At 46.8% G+C, this 19,505-nt stretch overlaps 2 protein-coding genes across 3 annotated transcripts; one reads left to right on the top strand and one right to left on the bottom strand.

Moving 5' to 3' along the window:
* Positions 1–710: 710 nt before the first annotated feature.
* On the top strand, positions 711–4,863 carry Asphd1 (aspartate beta-hydroxylase domain containing 1). Of its 2 annotated transcripts, XM_058582655.1 has the most exons (4): positions 711–870; positions 1,922–2,098; positions 3,746–3,859; positions 4,529–4,854. In XM_058582655.1, exons 2-4 carry the CDS (start codon positions 1,993–1,995, stop codon positions 4,636–4,638), a joined length of 330 nt encoding a protein of 109 aa, XP_058438638.1. In that variant the 5' UTR covers positions 711–870; positions 1,922–1,992; the 3' UTR covers positions 4,639–4,854. The 2 variants fall into 2 exon arrangements, with proteins under 2 accessions (XP_058438638.1, XP_046310495.1); XM_046454539.2 differs by lacking the exon at positions 711–870 and having other exon boundaries at positions 954–2,098; positions 4,529–4,863.
* Positions 4,864–4,920: 57 nt separating this feature from the next.
* Kctd13 (potassium channel tetramerization domain containing 13) lies at positions 4,921–17,704 on the bottom strand. The gene is made up of 6 exons (XM_046454538.1): positions 17,276–17,704; positions 15,872–16,041; positions 8,356–8,445; positions 8,218–8,270; positions 7,367–7,562; positions 4,921–5,688 (listed from the first exon to the last, which is right to left on the bottom strand). Exons 1-6 carry the CDS (start codon positions 17,517–17,519, stop codon positions 5,452–5,454), a joined length of 990 nt encoding a protein of 329 aa, XP_046310494.1. The 5' UTR covers positions 17,520–17,704; the 3' UTR covers positions 4,921–5,451.
* Between the last annotated feature and the right edge of the window lie 1,801 nt (positions 17,705–19,505).

Below are 19,505 nucleotides of genomic sequence, written 5' to 3'. Positions count from 1 at the left end.
TGGACTTTCCCCTTTGCATTTTACAGAAAAACTCAGATGAGATGGGCCTTCCCCTCCCGCAGGAAAACAGCGAGTTTCCATGTTTGTGAAACGTCTAAGGGGTGATCTGGAAAGGAGAGACCCTTTCTCTTACAACACAACCCCGGCCAGCTGCCAGGCAGCTTCAACTGGTCTCCCTCGCCACGCTTAGGGAGCGCCCTTTTCAGCACCACCAGCGCGCGGACAGCTCTTCTCGGCCCCGCCTGCGTCCGCCTGCCCTCGGCTTGGCGGGCATTGGCTGAAGCCGCTTTCACTAACGTTCGGGCTCCCGGCGTGGGCTGGCTCTTGTGAAGGCCAAGGGGGAGGAGGAGTCACAGGCTGACTACTCGAGGGACTCGCAGACCCACTGACTGGCGGTGGCCTCCCTGCCGGCAGTCCCTGAGCCCCGGCAGAGTCAGTCAGTCCCTGCTCTCGCTCCACCCCCTGGGTTAGCCCCGCCCCCATCCAGACCCCGCCCCTCCTTTTCGCATTGCGGGGCTGCGGGAGGTTGGCACAGTGCCCCCTGTGCCCCACGTGGCGCCAGGTCCGGGCTGTGGGGGGCAGGGAGGCAAATCCAGAGCTGAGTTACCCCTCCCCCAGAGCTGAGTCGCGTTGCCACTGGGAGGGGTCGGAGATAGCTAAGCTGGGAGGGCTGCGGGAAGGAGTGACGTCAGGGTGAGTGGGAGCCAAGGAAGGAGCGAGTAGGAGAGAGGGAACGAGAGAGAGGCAAGACCAGCGGGTCGGGTCGAGTGAGGAGCGAGGGCAAGAAGGAGAGAAGAGGGAGGAAGGAGAGAGAGAGGCCACCACGGAGGAAGACAGGCTGCGGGGTCCTGGGCTGCGGGTCCAGGCGGGGTAGGAACGGCTGGCTGTCCGGGGAAGCTAGAAGGGAAAGGGAGGGCGAGCTAAAGAAGGAGCGGGGGTGGAGGGAGAAGAAAAGAGGGGAGAGTGGAAGACTGAGGGTGGAGAGAGGCAGAGGGAGAGGAGACTGCCCGAGGAGAAGGAAGAGAGAGGGAGAGAAGGGCGATAGAGGAGAAAGGAGGAGAGCGATAGAGGGAGGGGAGACAACTGAATGGAGGAAGGAGAGGAGAGAGCGAGCTAGGAGGCTCCTAGCACCTGAAGGAGGGGAGAGAGAGGTGGAGGGGAGAGAGAGGTGCAAAGTAGAGAGGAGACATCAGAGAGGCCAAAGAACCAGGAGAGGGGATGTGGAAGGGAAACTGCCCAGGGGGGGACCAGGAAGCAGCCATTGAGGGGCCAGGTGGAGAGCTGGGGGGACCAGGAAACTGGGGTCTGGAAGATGCCCCAGACCTCTTGGCCAGGGCCTCCCTGCCTGTTATGCTTCCATGGCCTCTGCCCCTGGCCTCCTCGGCCCTTACCTTGCTCCTCGGAGCCCTCACTTCCCTGTTCCTCTGGTACTGCTACCGGCTGGGTTCCCAAGACATACAGGCTCTGGGGGCTGGGAGCCAGGCTGGAGGTGTTAGTGGTGGGCCTAGGGGATGCCCTGAGGTTGGCAGACCAGGCCCAAGGAGCCCTGGGGAGCCTGGAGAAGGACCCAGAGCAGAAGGCCTAGTGAGCCGTCGACTTCGGGCCTATGCCAGGCGCTACTCATGGGCTGGCATGGGTAGGGTGAGGCGGGCAGCTCAGGGTGGCCCAGGCCTCGGAGGAGGGCCAGGTATCCTGGGCATTCAGCGCCCAGGCCTGTTTTTTCTACCAGACCTGCCTTCAGCCCCCTTTGTGCCACGGGATGCCCAACGGCATGATGTGGAACTCTTAGAAAGCAGCTTCCCTGCCATTTTGCGGGACTTTGGGGCTGTGAGCTGGGACTTCTCAGGGACTACCCCTCTGCCTCGGGGCTGGTCCCCACCCCTAGCCCCTGGGTGCTACCAGCTCCTGCTGTACCAAGCAGGCCGGTGCCAACCCAGCAACTGCCGACGGTGCCCGGGAGCCTATAGGGCACTGAGAGGGCTGCGGAGCTTTATGAGTGCCAACACCTTCGGCAATGCTGGCTTTTCTGTCCTTCTACCTGGGGCCCGGCTCGAGGGCCGCTGTGGGCCCACCAACGCTCGGGTTAGATGCCATCTGGGTAAGTAAATCCTGCCTTTAGACAACTTCCTTGCTTCTACAGTGCCTCATCCAGACCTGCTTCTCAGCTGATGAACCTTTCTGCTATGAATTTTCCTCATGCCTTTCTTCTCAGAATCTTCTATTATTCATTATTGCCCACAGGGCACTTTACCACTGAACCACATTCCCAGTCCTTTTTTTTTTTGTATTTTATTTTGATATAGCGTCTTGTTAAATTGTTTAAGTTGCTGAGGTTGGCTTTGAACTTGCGATCCCCCAGCCTCAGCCTCCCCAGCTGCTGGGATTACAAGCATGCACTGTGGTGTCCGGCCACAGTAGCATTTTCTGAGCTTCACTTCTCTGCAAACCATCTTCATAACCTCTACCATAGTCATTTAGCCCCAGTATGATGTTTCTTCACATTGACTCTCCTGCCACCTTTGGTTTTAATTATTTAATGAAAAGCAATCTTTATAGAATTGTGATCATCAGTATTTCTTACTCTACATAGAAAGTACTCATAACATAAAATTTAAATTAAAAAAAAAAAGAGGGCTGGGGTTGTGGCTCAGTGCCTACCACGTGGGAGGCACCGGGTTCAATACTCAGCACCACATAAAAATAAAATATTGTGTCCACCTATAACTAAAATATAAATAAAGAAAAAAGAAAGCCTTAAACATTTTAGTTAAATACTCCAGTCACTCCAAGCCTGGGGCCTCTATTTTCTTCATCGAAAAGGTATCAATATTAGTAAGGTGTTAAAGCTCCAGGAGCACCAGCCTGAGATTTTTAATATATTTTTGTAGTTGTGGATGGATATAATACCTTTATTTTATTTATTTATCTTTATATGGTGCTGAGGATCAAACCCAGGCCTCACGCGTGCTAGGCAAGTGCTCTACCACTGAGCCACAACCCCAGCCTCTGAGACTTTCTTTTTGATGTTTTGAAGATTGAAAGAAAATGGAAATCAACTTCTGATTGTTACTGTATGCCATGACCTTGTTTCACCTAAAAGCATCTCCTTGCAGCCAGTTGGATGTGTCCTATACTTTGGGGCAGGCTGACCTCAGGACTAAGTCCAGATCCTTCCTCTCCTTCCTCCCACCATACTGTAAATCATGAAGGCTTTCTGGCTGATTCAGGCAGATGTCACATACTGTTGAACTTCTAACCTAGAAAGCGTTCCTCCTTATCATTGCCTAGAAGACTCCTACCCAGCCTTTGGGAGTATTTTCAAATCCTGGGCCTCCTCTGGGATGCCTGCCTATTGTCCATCATTTAAGTAGGTCTCATTTTTTTCCACCATGCCCAACTGTATGATCCTTGGGCCAGGATGGACTCCTTAGTTGTATCTTGTGAGGAGACTGTGCCTGCAGATAGTGGGTTCTTGAGGTGAATTGTCAGGAAACCAAGAAGGAGATGCCATTTGCTCCAGGAAGCTTTCTTTATTCTCTAAAAATGATAGATTATGCTTTCCACAGAAGCACTTCTGTGATCTCCTGGCACTTCTTCCATCTGGTGCTTTGTTGATTATACTCCAATCACCAACCAGAGAGCAAGGAGGGACCACCACAGAACCTGGCCTTTAGATCTGCTGACTGAGCAGAGTGGGCGCCTTGGGCAGAAGCAGAGGAGTTAAATGCCTGGTCTGTTCCCACAGGTGTGAAGATCCCCCCTGGCTGTGAGCTGGTGGTTGGGGGTGAGCCCCAGTGCTGGGCTGAGGGGCACTGTCTCCTGGTGGATGACTCCTTCCTGTACACAGTGGCTCATAATGGTAATGGGGCCTCCTCTCTACTGAGGGTGGGGGTGAGGATGAAAGAGTGAAGGAGACTTAGAGGGCTGCAGAATCAGGCCCAGCTGACTTCCTGTCCCAGCACCACCAATTCTCAACTGCATGATCTTGAGTGAGTCACATAACTCCAATCACCTATGTGGCAACTGCCCTTTTTTTTTTTTTCTCTTGGCACAGGGGATAGAATCCAGGGGCACTCTACCACTGATGGATATCTCAGCTCTTCCTTAAAATTTTGAGACGGGGTCTCACTAAGTTGTGGAGGCTGGCCTTCAAATTGTGATCCTCCTTTAGTCTCCCAAATTGCTGGGATTATAAACTGCCTTTTCATTTTTTAATAAAGCAATCACAGGTTAAATAAGTTAATGGAGGTACATACAAAATAGCTCACAGCACAGGACTTCAGGTCTGGATCACCTGGGCTTCTCTCCTCCCTCTACATTTTGGGGTCAGATATTGGGAAAATCATTTAAGCTTATTATACCTTAGTTGCTTTGTATAACCACGGAGCTACCTCATAATTTGTTTTGGTGATTAAGAGTTCATACATATAAAGGGCTAGAACAGAGGTTGGCACCTATATACTCTTTTGAGTCTCTAGTGAGTGCTTCATGTCAGCTGCTGTTCTGTTTCTATCCTCATGTGCCCTAGGTTCCCCTGAAGATGGGCCTAGAGTAGTCTTCATTGTGGACCTCTGGCACCCCAACGTGGCTGGGGCTGAACGTCAGGCACTCGATTTTGTCTTCGCACCAGACCCTTGAAGGAAGGTGTTCCCTTCAGACACCTGACTCGAGAGATGCTTTAGTGGCAGCCAGGACCACCTCCTCTGTGAGGGTTGGGAGGGGGCTGTGGATGGCCAGTAAGTGCTGAAATATAAATTTTGAACCCTTTCCTAACTCCTGTGTACTTCCTTCCCAGCTACCAGCCTCAGGGAGGGCTTGGGGCGGAACTCCTGCCTTCTGCCATACAACTAGCCAGGCATCACCTAACACAAGCCGTCTCCCCATTCCTCTCCCTGGGTGAACCAGCAGCAGGCTTTCAACTCAACTTTATTCCAATAATTTAATATAAAATTAAAATAATAAATAATATGAAACAGATCAAGAAGATAGCCAAGCTGGCAACAGCCCAGGCCAGCCTAGTACGAAGTTAAGGAGGTAGGGAAAATGGTGGGGAGGGAGGGAAGCAGAGTACCTTGCACAGTGGTGGGAGGTGGCTCAGAACATGGTGGATGTTGCTAAGGACTGGCTCAACACTTAGGTGTGTACACTGTACTAAAAAAAGAGAAAGGGGATTCTAAGTTCTTCTAAACCATCTGGTGAAGGAAAGATCGCAGGACAAGAATGGGGAGGAGGGGCCTTCTGAAGGGCTCTGCCTGAGGGGAGGGGCTGGAATGTACAACTGTTAGCAGTGAGTGAACATGAACGGAAAAGGGTGCAAGTGAACTGTACTATGCAACGAAGGGACAGAAGACCCACGACTTGGCCAGCAGAGCCGGGGCAAAGGTCTGGGGACGGGAGAAAAATAAGAGGTATGGATGGGTCCCAGGAGGAAGGCAGGGGAAGGGTCAAAAGTCAGTCCTTGAAAACAATCTGTTGGCCATGAGGACGCTCATCGTGGGTGATATGGCGCCTGACGTGGATCCTGCGGACACGGTGCTCTCGGTTCTCTTCATCTTCCCCTCGGCCTGCCCCACCACCTCCAGATGCACCCCCTGTGGCCTCAAGGAGGGCTGGGTCTGGGTCCCGGGGAGTCTCATATATGAGGATGTTCAGGGTCTCCTCGAAGATCCGGGCCTCTGGGAATTCCACCTGCAAAAAGCCATCAATCTCCCCACTCCTACCCTCTGGTCCAGTCCCATAGTCCCTGTCCCCCACAGCTCCTGCACTCATGTGCCTCCCAGCCTCTGCAGTCAGGTTCTCGGGCCTGGACTGTCCCCTCTGCAACTTCTTTACCTGGCAAACTCATACTCCAAGCTCTGAAGCCTAATGAGTGACTGCACTACGCTAGGTATTGTTATAGGAATGGGGAATATGACAGCGAACAGAACACAAAAGTTCCTGCCCTTGGCATGTCTCCATTCTAGGAGGAGGACTCAGACATACGCTCAAAACATAACCTAAGTCAGATGATGACAAATGTTATGCAAAAACACATCAAGAAAAGGGAAGGAGATTGGCCATGGCCAGTGTGACATCTTTCAAGAGGGAGTTTAGGGATATCACTGAAGGGTATATCTAACCAAAGCATGGGAGGGAGGCAGACCAGGGACAGCTAGAGAAAGCAGGCTGGGGAGTGGCAATGGCACCCAGGTCAGTGGTATGCCTAGTGGATTATTCAAAGATCAACAAGGAGGCCAATGCCATTGAGGCAGAGTGATGAACGGAAGTACACAGAAACAAAGTCAAGAAGTTGTTGGGGTACTCCACTCGTGTGGCCTTGGAAGGATATAATGTACGTAGCTCTGAACAAGTTGTATTCTAATTATTGGTTTATCTTCCTTTCTTCCCAATTGCAGAAGAAACCTTCAAAAAGCTGAGTCATTCATTCACTCATGCATTCCATCAATGTTTCCTACCTGTGTAACAAGGGCCAGGCTAGTGTTGGGGACACAGGAAAGAAAAAGGCAAAGAATTGCCTGGCCACTGAAGCAGCCCCCATTTCCACACCCATACACTATCATAAATGCTATCTCCAGCTAAGAAGGGAGTGTGACCAACTTTGAGATGGTTGGATTCAAAATTCATGAGCAAAGGTGTCCCAAGGAAAATGATGCTTGGCTTGGGTCTTAATGGTTAGGTACAGGTTCATTAAGTAGAAAGGGACAGGGAAAAAAAAATTCCAAAAAGAATGTGTGCAGAGGTAGGAGGTGTGAAGTGGCTTTGGGGAGTACCCAGGGCATAGCCTCATATTAAGTTCAGAAGGAACAGGTGAAGAAGGGCTTGCTCATTACTCAGCTTATCCTCCTCTGCGGTTCCGAGTCTGGTGCAGTGTTTAGTGCAGAGCAGGTGCTTGAGAAACATTTGCTGATGACTGTCATGTTCATGACTCAGAATCTACAAACTCAGATGTGTTCCATGTGAGACCATGTGGTCCTCAGGTTTTAAGAAACTTTTGTGGATAATAGATCCTTCTGAAATTCTAAAGACAACCATGGACCTTCTAGACAGAAAAATGTACACACCTCCAAACCTGCAAACTATTGCCGGGGATGCAGAGGTTAAGAACCCTGCTCTATGAGATGCCCTGAGTTCAATCCTCAGCACAGAAGACAACCCTGCTCTAAACCAACACCTTCATTTTACAGAGAAAGAAAGAGACCACTGAAGTAAGATGACCTGCCCAAGTTACACAGCCAAGGCCCCAGAACTCTGGCCCCTGACTCCAACTGAAGGACTCTCCCTGCCCCATCAGCTAAGCTGCCTCTGTCCAGAGTCCTGGTTCTACCCACCCTCATGCCTCCCTGACCAGTCCTGGAACCCCTCTGACCTTGGTTTGCTTCTTCTCCGTGGCATAGACAATGGAGGTGCAACACACCTCGGCGATTTTGCGACCCTGCCCGTAGAAAGACCAGCAGCAGATCTCATCCCCCAGGACATCCTTGAGGAAGAGCAGTCGCCCGTGGAAACGCAGGGCCAATTTGTCAAACAGTTCGATGTTCTTAAGTAGGTTGTCATCTGAAGTGCTGAGGACCAGGTGGGGGGGGGCAGCAAGGCCTCAGCATGACTGGCTTCCCCTTCCTGCTCCGCCCCCACTCCTGAAGGCACTCTGGTTCTGCCCTGCAGGATCTTCCAGACAAACAGGCCTCAAAAGGGAAATAGCATTTGCTGGGTAAATCCCAGCAAGCACAGCCGTTCAGCTCCCCATGTAGGCTCTTGAGCCAGGCTGCTTCACCAAGCTGCCACATCAGGCACCCCAGCTCTGCCACTTTTTAACGGACTGACACCAGGCAAGTTACTTAACACCTCTTGGTGCCTCAATCTCCTCATCTGTCAATGGAGTTCACAACACCTACCTCAAAACAGGGGGAGAGTTGTCTAAGTTAACAGAGCACTTAGAGAAATCTGGTTTGAAAATCAGCACTTAGTCCATGACAGCCATCATTTAGTCCTCATCTAAACCTCTGTGTACTGAGGATACAACTGAAGCTCTGAATGGGAGATGATCTGCTCAAAGTACCCAGTGGGCAAGTGGCAGAGCTGGTATGTGCACTGAGGCAGGCGTCCTTATTGCCCTGTGTGGCCACAGCCTTCCCTTTGGACCCGCAGCAGGGCTGTGCACCCCAGATTTTGCCTGGTTTGCACATGAACACACACACCCTGCCCAACCATAGCAGTCACCTGGTATAGGAGTACTTGTTGTTACTGCGGTTGTGCAGGAGCTTCACCACGGGCTGTTGGGGGAGAGGAGGAGAAGGATGGGATCAGGCTGCAGGGAGAGGCCCTAAGCCTCCACCCCACAGAGCTCAGGGGCCTCACCTTAGAGGTGCTGGCCAGGAGCTGCTGCTCCTCCCGGGGAGATGTCACCGTGGGGATGAGGCACAGCGGGCACAGGTTCTCCCTTCTTTGCTGGGGAAGAAGTGGAAGGTGGTTAACAATATAACCAGAGGTCATTCGCTCCTTCACTTAAAGGCCTTCAAAAGCTGCTTGTGTGGGCTGGGGATATAGTTCAGTTGGTAGAGTGCTTGCTTGCCTTGCATGTGCAAGGCCTTGGGTTCAATCCCCAGCACCAAAAATAGACAGACAGACAGATAGATAAATAAATAAATGCTGCTTGTGGCCCTGGGCAGGAGAAAAATCCAGACTCAGTGGTCCACCAGGCTGTGCAGGATCCCATCTCTGCTGGCTCTGCTGCCTGCCTTGCTCCTTCATGCTTCCAGCTGTGTCCATCCTGGCCCTGGGTTTCCACTCTGCTGTCTACACTGTTGGCTGCTTTGTACTATTCAGATCTTGGCTCAAAGGTGCCTCTTCACATTGCCAGCCCTGCTCACTAAGGGCCCTGGCTAAAGCAGCCTCCTGTTTGCTTAACCACTGAGCCACGTCCCTAGCGCTTTGTATCCTTTGAGACAGAGTCTTGATAAGTTGCTTTAGGGACTAAGTTGCTGAGGCTGGCCTTAAACTTGTAATCCTGCCTCAGCCTCCTGAGTCACAGGGACTAGAGGCGTGCGCCATGGTGCTCAGCCAATTTTCCTATTTTTTTCCCCTAAGGCTTCTTCAAAATTAATATGGAAGGCTGGTGGAGTAGCATATGCTGTAGCCCCAGTAACTTGGGAGACTGAGGCAGGAGACCAGGAGTTCAAGACCAGCCTGGGCAACATGACAAGACCCCACCTCAAAATAAGTAAGTGAATTAATAAATAAAACAAAATGTAAATGAAATAAAAGTCTAAAACTAGAGTCAAATTTTTTTCAGGGAGTGGGGGAAGTACTGGGGATCAAACCCAGAGCACTTTATCACTAAACACCCTTCCCCTTTTATTTTTTGAAACACTGGTCATTGCTAAATTGCTAAGGTTGGCCTTGAAATTGTGATCCTCCCTTTCTCAGCTCCCAAGTTGCTGGGATTAAAGCATGTACCATGTCACCTGCCTCAGAGTTAGTTTTTTAAAAGAGCCAAGTGGAGACACTATGTACACTACAAAACCATAATAAATACAGTGTAGTTCTGGCGCAGAAGTAAAAAACAACTTGGACACAATAGACAGCTCAGAAACACACTGGTGTGTATGAGAACTGATATTTGAAAAAGGACACCACAGATGAGCGGGGGTAAGTATGGAGAGTATGTTAGTTACTTATTGCTGAACAAACTGCCCGCGAACTTAGCAGCCTCAATTAACAAAATGTATTCATTATTTCAGTTTGCATAAGTCAGGAATTCAGAAGTGGCTTCACCAGACCATTCTGGCATGAGTTATCTCACATGGTTGTGATCAGCAGGAGTTATTGGCATCTGAAGATGATTCCCTCTAGAGCATCCATTTCTGAGGAAGCTTTCTTGTACGGCTGGTAACAGTTGTTGGCAGGAAACACCCAACCCCTGCCTTATGGACCTCTCTACTGGTTTGCTTGAGAATCCTCGTAACATAGCAGCTGGCTTCTCTAGAGCAAATAATCCAAGCAAGAGCAAGGTGGAAGCCTCATTGTCCTCTGATACAGATTCATGAGCCCTACTCAAGGTGCAAGGAGGTGACACTAGGAATGACTACTTGAGGATAAGAATCACTGGGGCTGCCCTGGAGGTTGGCTGCAAAGTCCACCCTCTGATGATTCACATGCAAAACCCATTCACCCCTTCCCAACATCCCTCAAAGTCTCATCCCATTACAGCATCAACTCAAAGTACAGAATGCTGACATCTCAATCAGGCCGGGTGGGGATGAGGCTACTTGGGTATAATTCCCTAAATATAGCTCCTGAAGGACTTTCCCTAAAGACCTGGGAATAAGAAACAAATTGTCTCCTCCACATACTCAATATGCAATGGCCAAACAGGCACAGGATGACCACGGGGGACACTCTTGTTCAAAATGGGGCAGGGGAAACAGAGGCACAGAGAAATTCCTGGTCCTAGAGATTCTGTGATTCCTTTGGCCACAGGCTGGGAATTCTTTAATGCCTACCCTTGTTCAGAAACAATTCTCTAGGCTCCTATGCTGAGTCAGCCTTCCTTTTCATGAAAGATGTTTGCAGCTCCATAGTTTCCTCAGCCTGCTTCCTGCCTGTGGAAGTTTGGGAGTCCAAAGGCCTCTTCTTTTGCTGTCTCTGTCCCTTTTGATCCAAGCTAGTAGTGTTTCTGTCAATATAATTATATTTAATACTTATCATCTTAAAAGTCTTGGGGTTTGCTTCCCAAGAAAAAAGCCATACTCACAAATCTGTAAGATATGCCCTTCTCTACTTTAGGCTTGTGCTCAGACTCCTGAGGGACAACATCCTAAGCATTTCTTAGAAGTGTTATTATTTATCAAATGATTCTCCGAGGCATCTTCTTGGATATTTCTGAGAACTTTATAATCAAAGGACTTTATAAGCCCATTCCCGGTTCATCTTTAGACCATGTTTTCCTGAGAACACCCTGTTTTTAATCTTTGCCTGGCAGTCACTTGTTAAATTGAACATATTTGGGCTGGGGATGTGGCTCAAGCGGTAGCACGCTAGCCTGGCATGTGTGCGGCCCGGGTTCGATCCTCAGCACCACATACAAAGATGTTATGTCCGCCAATAACTAAAAAATAAATATTAAAAATTCTCTCTCTCTCTCCTCTCTCTTTAAAAAAAAAAATAAATAAAAATAAATTGAACATATTTATTATTTGGAAGGCTGTGAATTTCTAAATCGAACAATTTCTGGCTTTTTTTTGGTTCCACTGCTTTTTCTTTAGGTTTTCTCTCCTCTTCTGTTTTACCATAAGCAATAAGAAACTAGGTGGTACCTTTAGCATTCTATCTGGGAGCCTCCGTAACTAGATAACCAAGTTCATTAGGTATATTTTCTACTTTTTAAATTACCAGAGACAAGGTTGCTAAGCTTTCTGGCAGTATATAACTAGTACATAACTTTCCATCAGTTTCCAAGAACATTTTCCTAACTGTTAAGCCCTCACTGCTGCCGCCTCACCGTCATCAATCTTCTATTAACAAACTCTTCAAAGCTCTTTAGGTTTTTGCTAACATTATCCTCAGTCCTTTGAATTCCTCCCTACTTCTTAGTTCTAAAGCTACTTCCACATTTGAAGTTTTTCTTATAGCAGATGCCCCACTCCAGGAACCAAAATCTGTATCTCTTGCTGGGTAACAAATTACTACAAACTTAGAAGCTTAAAATAAACATTTATTAACCCATATACTTTCTATGGATCAGGAATTTAAGATTGGCCTAGGTGGGTGGTCCTGGTTCAGGGTCTTTCATGAAGTTATAGTTTAGATGTTGGCTAGGGTATGTCATCTGAAGACTTGACCGGGCCTGGAGTATCTGCTTCCGAGATAGTTCATCCAGATGGCTGAAGGTTTGTGCTGGTGGTTGGCAAGAAGCGTCAGTTCCTTACCAAATGGATCTCCTGAAGGCTGCTTGAGTGTCTTCACAAAATGGCTGGCTCCCAGAATAAATGATCCAAGAGAGGCGCAGAAGAAGTAGTAATGCCTTTTATGTCCTAGCTTCAAAAGTCACACCATATCCCTTCAACAATCTATTTGGTACATATTAGCCCTACTCAGTATGGGAGAGGAAAACTAGCTTACTCTATGGAAGATTAAAAAAAAAAAAAGAGTCACATCCCTTCATAATTCACATTTTAAAAACTGAGTACACTACCAAGAGTAAAAGGTCCATACATGAAACTATAAAAACAGAATTACACAAGCTAATAAAAAATGTAGAACAGGAAAAAACTTCTTATATCTTAAATAAGTAAAATATACTACTAAGCAAAAAAAAAAAAAAAAAGATAATTTGTCTACATTAATGTCAAGAATGTCTCAGTTGACAATGGAAGACAACTTGGTAAGAAATCCCCATGGAATAATGTTGAAGAAATGATAGAATTATAACTATTCTACAACCATAATAAAAATATTGATTCAGGCAAGGATTATCAAATGGTCTACTGTTGATAGGTAATTGCTATTAAATGCCCAAATAATACCATACAGATGGCTTTACAGTTGGCAACAAGGAAAGTAAACATAATAAAAGAATCAAACCAATACCCAAATCCAGGGACCAATTGTGAGCAATATTAATGAGGGCTCATATTAGCAATGTTATGGATCTTTTGATGTAGCCAAATATGAAATATATAACATACCTATAAGGTATTCTAACCAAAATGCTTAGTATCAAGCCTTAAAATTTATGGTTCAATTTACAGGAAATTCAAAACAGGGCTGGGTAACACAACAATGATATCAGGAGAAAATAACCAGGCAGGTTTGATAAGCAGGTCCATTGTATAGGACAACTGGCAGTCTCTAGTAAGTCAGCATCATGAGAAAAAAGGACTGTTTTGGATTAGACAAGACTTACAGAACATGATAACATGATGCAATGTGAGGATCTAGACTGGATTCTGGTTTGGATGAACCAGGTATAAAAACATTTCTGGAACAACTGGAGAAACTGGAATATGCCCTGGATGTTACATAAAAACTTTATTGATACAGAAAGATGGCAATTATTAATAATAATTTTAAAAAGCAGATTATAAAACAGTACACACAGCACGATCTTATTGTGGCAGAGACACACATTTTGCATGCACACAACACACACACACACACACACACCCCAAAAGACCTGGAAAAAAACTGTTGCTCATATTTTTTTGGTTATCTGTGTTTACTAAAGTTCTACAATTGATATTACAAATTCTGCTTTAAATATAATGAGTGGTTATTTGTAATTTTTTAAAAAAATCAACACCAGATGCTACAGACAGGTGACATTCTAAGAGAAAATACTGACAATATCTAAAATTGACTACAAATTATTATCTAGATGGGGTTTCTTAAGTAAATCTCAAAACCTGGAAAATAATTTGTGTTATTTTCTGAATCCTCTCAAGCATGATAGAAAAATAGTACTATCCTAGATGCTTGGAAGAAAAGTCAATTTATTATCTATAACATGCCTTAGAGCATGTATAATACATGCCATTACATAATAGGGCTTAATTTTCCCTAGGAGCTAAACTAAAATATGCAAGGATCTCCTGCTAAGCAACAAGAGAAAGACAGGAAACTCGCTAGAAAATTTGGTAAAGAATATGAATAAGCAATTTACAGAAGAGTGACACCAAAAAAGCTATCGTGAGTATGTATATGAAAGGATGCTCAATCTCATTAGTAATCAAGAGGCATGCAAAGTGGAATGAGATCACTCTATATCCATCAGACTGGCAAAATTAGAAAGGAGGATGCCACGTGTTGAGAATTTGAACAAATGGGATTTCTTATGCACTGAAGATCATGAGAATAAAGCACTAGAACCATTTGGGAGAGCAATCTGACAATATTTACTGAAATTCAGATTGCATATGTTCCATGTCCCAGTAATTCTTTCAGCTACAATCACAAGAAACTCTGGCACAGGAGCGAAAGGGAACATGTACAAGGATACTCACAGTGGCACTATTTGTGGGGACAATCTAGGTCTCCAACCTCAGGGGAATGTATAAATAAAAGATAGCAAGCGAACACCACAGATTCCTGTGCAGCTGTTAGAAGCAAAGAACTAGATGTACATGCAACAGCATGAATAGATTTAAAAAAACAGGTGTTGAATGAAAAACTATGAAACAACACAAACCACTACTCAATGCCATTTATGAAAATTTAAAATGTATATACCAATAATGCTTTAGCTTTTCCAGGGTACAAATATAATCCAAGCGTATGTTATCAAAACATCAGAAATGGATGGATACCCCTGAGGAAAAGGGAAGTGAGTAGGTGATTGGGAATGATGAGGAAAAACTAAAAAGAGAAAAGATTTGCAGAGACCAATGATTACTGTGTGCCATACCCTGAGGAGTGTGCTGAGCTGTGGGGGGTGGAGCTGAGAGGGGTCCTCAGGAAACCTAGAAAGGAGGCAGATGGAGCATGAAGGAAAAGCATTTGGGAATCAGACAACCCGGGGGTGAATCTGAGCTCTGCTGCTTACTGGCTCATTGACCTTGGTTGCTCATTGACCTCATGTTTCTCTTATGTCAACCAAGGGTACAAAATGTACACACAACCAGATAGCAAAATCCTTCCCAATGCATAGTGGGTATACAATAACATTAGCTCAGTTTAAAATTATAGAGCAGGAATGTATTTCTAAGATCTAGTTTAATGTTTTTCCAACTGCCAAGTGATAACTCATTAATGGGTCATGAAATAAGTTTAATGTGTCTCAAACTGTATTAAAGAAGAAAGAAGGAATAAGGAAGAAGAAAGGAAGGAAGAGCGGAAAGAAACAATATATCCAAGTACATTTCACTAAAAGTATCCTTTCATAACACTCTTATTTCAGTTACATGAATGAGTATAAAGTATTTTTTTTTCCTATGGGCTACAGTCAAAAAGTTTGAAAACCATGGATATTGTTCAAAGGGATTTTATACCTTTGAATTTCAAGAAGCAGTAAATATTCCCTGAGATAAGAGAAAGTTATTCACTACTTTTTAATCTATAAAGGGCATAAAAGAGAAACTCTTATAATCTCCTATTATTATTGTATCATAAAAGATAAGACATTTTAACATTGTTAAAACGGAACAGAATAAAAGGCTTTATATAAAACTCATTACACTGTACTTATTTTTCCTGACTATCTTTTGGGACACAGAGACAGAGTACCAGCAGTAGGAACTGACTTGCTCAAGGTTGCTCAGTTAGCTGCGGCAGAGGTGACAAGGACCCCTCTGGGTCCTGACTGTGCTTTCCAAGCCCTGTTCTCAGATCCCTAAGGGATCCACAGAAATGGAGCCCAGAAGATGCAGCTCTGCAGCTTCCGTGAGATTTAATTTGACAAAAGAATTTCACTCAAACAAAAACAACCCTAGGGAGATGGGAGACATGGGAAAATCTGCCTCCCAGGATAGGACCAGATCATGGAGGTTATTATATTCCAATTTAAATTTATATATTTTCCCCAGGGGCACAGGGAACTATGGAGAACTTCTGAGCAAGGAGGAAAATAGACGGGGGTTGTGTTCAAGGATAAATTACTTAGGTGGTTAAATAGCTGGATTGTCTGGGAAGGACCAGCAAGAAGTAGAGAGCAGGTATTTATCATTGCAACAGTCCTGCCATGAGGTGGTAAGGGGGCTGTGCTTGAGGAAGCAGGGATGAAGAGGATCACACCCCCATATTTTCTGGGGTTATTGCCAGCCAGAGCCAGGCTCTCCAGGGCAGACCCTATATCTCCATTTTCCTGCCTAACAGCCAAATGCCTGGGCAACTCTCAGAGGTACATGGACATAGGAACTGAGGAGTAGGGGAAGACCCTCACCTGTAGTGCCAGCTGGCAGTCCTCAATCAGGCCTTGTACCAGGTAGTAGCGGGCTTCTCCTAGTAACTCCCCCAGTTCTCTGGTACTCTCAGGAAGTGGCACAGACCCATCCCGCAGGTAGTTGAGGATCGTACCAAAGTGGCGGCCGCTCCGGTCAATCAACACCCAACCTAGTGGGGTGGGCAGACACAGGAAAAAGGATGGCTTTGCTGGGGTCCCTAGAGCTAACAAATCTTTCTGAAGGCTTTCATCATGACAAAGTTCTCATCAATAACCCCTGGTGTTGATTCTGATCATTTTATTTAATTAAAATATCTACCCCTACCCTCTACTTCCCTTCACTAACATTTTAAACTTTAAATTATTCATAGGACTTATTAACTGTGAATATATACATATATTTTATTGTTTATTTGCTTATTGGACTCTCCCTACCCCCTCCCCAAAAAGCAAACTCCAGGGGCTGGGATTGTGTCTCAGCTGTGGAACACTCGCCTAGCACAGGTGGGGCCTGGTTGGATCCTCAGCACCACATAAAAATAAAGGCCTTGTGTTGTGTCCATCTACACCTAAAAAATAAATATTAAAAAAAAAAAAAGCAAACTCCATAAGACTGATCTTGTCAGATTCCTTTACCAAAGGGTCTCCAGGAGTAACTGGTACTTTGCAAATACTTACTGAATAAATGAATTCTTCACTTTTAGTAGTTAAAGGCTGAACTCCTCCCAAATTTTTATTTTCCTGCAAACTTCAAGGTTCTACTAAGGGCATATGGGTCTCAAACTTAAATGCAACACTCCAAGAAGATAAAGTTCACATGCCAAGACTGTCCACCCTACACTCTGCTGTCCTGGACAAACTCAAAGCAGCTTTCTCCTTCTACAGTGCATTTACAGATGACTCCTCCGTGTACAGGAACTTGCGTTAGGGGAACAGAGAGGCGGCCAAGATCTCCCACTTCTCCAGGCTGGCTGTTAGCAGTTCGGAAGAAGAGAAGGGAACAAAACACTAAGCAAGTTGGAAGAAACTGATGGAGGTTGCCTGAAGGGGTACTGCTGGCAGATGGTTGGTCCCCAAGTCTTTTGAGGGATGAAGGGTAGAAGAATCGATAACAATGACTAGGAAGGGACATGTTGAATCACTGACCACAGCGCCTGGCAGGGTTAGGGATTCCATAAAAGTTGGTTATTGCTAGGGATAAAGGACTGGGGCAGGAGGAATATTTTGAATGAGAAAAGAGAAATACGACGGGAAGCGGGGACTGGAGGGAGATGAGAAAGAACTGACTGGACTACAGTGAGGCTAGAGAACGGACATGACGAGATTTGGCCATGAAAACTGGGAGAAAGGGATTTGGGAATCTGGGGGATGGCAGGGGGGCAAGTGAAAGGGTGGCGCGCATACCTCCGGCGTCTGTGAGCACCTCCACGCGGCCGCTGAACATGGCCTTGAGCATGGTGTCTTGTCCCGTGAGGGTGCGCAGCGTGGTGTAGTGCAGCGAGCCACCCACGTTCAGCTTCACGTACTTGCTGTTCGGGGTCAGGGGCTTCAAACCGTAGGCGGCGGAGCCAGGCTCCAGACCCGAGGGCTTAGGGACGTCTAGGGATGGGGCCTCGGCTGCCGCCGGGCCAGAGGCCTCGGCCGACATGCCAGGTGGCGGTGGCGGTGGCGGTGGCGGAAATCCCAGGCCCTCTCCGCCCGCTGTCTCTAGCTTCTGAAGACCCGGGACCCTAGCCCCCTGGTCGGAGCTCTTGGCAAACACGCCCACTCTAAGCCGCTACCCTGCAACACTGGCCCTCCGCCTCTTCGCGCTCCAGCCACCCGGAAGCCGAGCAGCTGCGCAGGCGCGCATAGGCCCCGCCCCCTGGCGCAGGGCGGGGCCACAAGTGCAGAAGACGCGCAGTTGGGGGCGTTGGCCCGTCACGTGCTGACAGAGGCTGGCCTGGCAGTGCCAGGGGCGCTCTGACCGCGCGTCCCGGAGTCTAGACGGAGGGGGCGCCTGGCTTCTGCACGCTGTGGATGTTGAAGGCGAATTCCCACGACCCATGATTGGGTCTCTGCTCACTGAAGCCCAGAGTGGGCAGGGCATTGGGCAAGGTTTCCCGTCTGCAGCCCGATGCCTTTGGCCGATTGTGAGAACAGCCAATAGAAATTCAAGGGAAGCTCTCAAAGGAGGCCAAGGGCTGGGAGATCCCAGAGGAGGTAGCAGTGGTACTATGCGCCAAGGATGGAAGGTTGGCTGAGCAGGTGATGCTGTTAGTGTTAGCTGAGGAGAAGTAGCCGGGTGGAAATGAGAGGGAAGAGAGTCCAGGCAGAGAGAAGATTAAATACAGTGATTACGCCTGGTGAATTGGAGGAGCAGAGAGAATGTCAGGGGTGGCTGGAGCAACTGAGCAAAGATCTTAAAATCCCAGAAAGAAGCAGTAAGATAGGAATCCACTGTAGATAAAATGGTGAGAAGTGTTTTTAAATGACCGGTTTAGAGGCTGATACCTCAGAGGCTTAACAGTCTACCTTAATGTATAGCAAAGGGTTTTGCTGGAGGGAAATCCACAGTCCTACCAATTCACTGGGAGATCCTAGGCCAGTCATTTCTCTCTGGGCTTAATTGGTTCTTTTCCCATTGAGTGAGGGGTGCAAATTTAAACGTTTTCAGTAGACAAGAGTGGAAACGAGTGAAGTGGATCATTGATAGGGTATTGGAGAGAGATGGCATGTTGTAACATGGAGAGCTCATGTTCTGCCAAAAGGGGTTGTCAATTCTGGCTTTTCAAGTGTTAACAGTAAAAAGAAAAACAAAAACAAAAACAGCTCCTAACAGCTGAGAGCTGGCTTTCACTTCCCCTCCACAAGCCTTGGTGTTGCTAGGAGCTGGCCTGGCACCAACCGTGAAGCTGTGGTGTTGTCCGGTTGAGCAGAATTTCACAAAACACCAGCATCAGACAAGGTCACATTCTGACTGATAGATCAAGAAAAAGAAAATTTCATAATGTGTGTGAACCGAAAACATAAATATTGTCCAAATCACAAAAATGACCAAACACAACTCCCTCTCTCACAATGTGACTGCTTTTGCTTTACCTAGTATGATGTTAACTCTGGTTCATTCTTCCCGTCTTACAGATAAGAATTATCGAGATAAGAAAAAATAATTATCCTTGCCACCTGACAGCATCCAGCCTAATCCCTCATTTCTTGAACCCACCTATGAAGTCACCTAACATGAGCCCAAATCCTATAATAATTCTCCTGAAACATGTTCTTGTTGAGATGTCCAGCAAGGGGTACCCCAGTGGTTCCCCAGCATTTGAAGCCTTCCTTGTTCAACTATGGGTGCATTCCTGGTAGCCTGTGGCTGGAGGGTGTTGTCAGAAATAGAAGGTTCACCTTAATTCTACTCAAGCCCTCATTGCCTTGGACTGGAATCCTCAATTCTAATAATTTTGTGTGAAATACAATTGACTGCACAAGATTGTGGGGAGCCATTCCAAATGCACGCCCCTTTAAGTCTGATGCACCACGGGGATCTGAAAGATCGCTCAGTAGTGCCATGACTTATGACTTGGGCTTTTCCCTGGCTTGGATAACAAGGAGTGGCCCCAGGAGTAGGTGGCACCCAGAGAGTTGAGCTACA

The sequence above is a fragment of the Marmota monax genome, unplaced genomic scaffold (genome assembly GCF_021218885.2).
Source record: "Marmota monax isolate L192 unplaced genomic scaffold, Marmota_monax_Labrador192_F-V1.1 WCK01_AAM20220418_F8-fsc00086, whole genome shotgun sequence".
Lineage (NCBI taxonomy): Eukaryota > Metazoa > Chordata > Mammalia > Rodentia > Sciuridae > Marmota > Marmota monax.
Note: the sequence above shows the minus strand (reverse complement) of the source record. Positions and strands in the feature narration are given on the sequence as shown.

Bases quoted from the DNA above. Each gene is read 5' to 3' on its own strand.
- Asphd1 (XM_046454539.2), top strand. From the start codon at position 1,219: ATGTGGAAGGGAAACTGCCCAGGGGGGGACCAGGAAGCAGCCATTGAG. The intron at 2,099-3,745 runs GTAAGTAAATCC...CTGTTCCCACAG, and splicing joins TCGGGTTAGATGCCATCTGG to GTGTGAAGATCCCCCCTGGC. The intron at 3,860-4,528 runs GTAATGGGGCCT...CATGTGCCCTAG, and splicing joins GTACACAGTGGCTCATAATG to GTTCCCCTGAAGATGGGCCT.
- Kctd13 (XM_046454538.1), bottom strand. From the start codon at position 17,519: ATGTCGGCCGAGGCCTCTGGCCCGGCGGCAGCCGAGGCCCCATCCCTA. The intron at 16,042-17,275 runs GTATGCGCGCCA...CCACCCCACTAG, and splicing joins GGTGCTCACAGACGCCGGAG to GTTGGGTGTTGATTGACCGG. The intron at 5,689-7,366 runs GTCAGAGGGGTT...GGCTTTTTGCAG, and splicing joins CGGAGAAGAAGCAAACCAAG to GTGGAATTCCCAGAGGCCCG.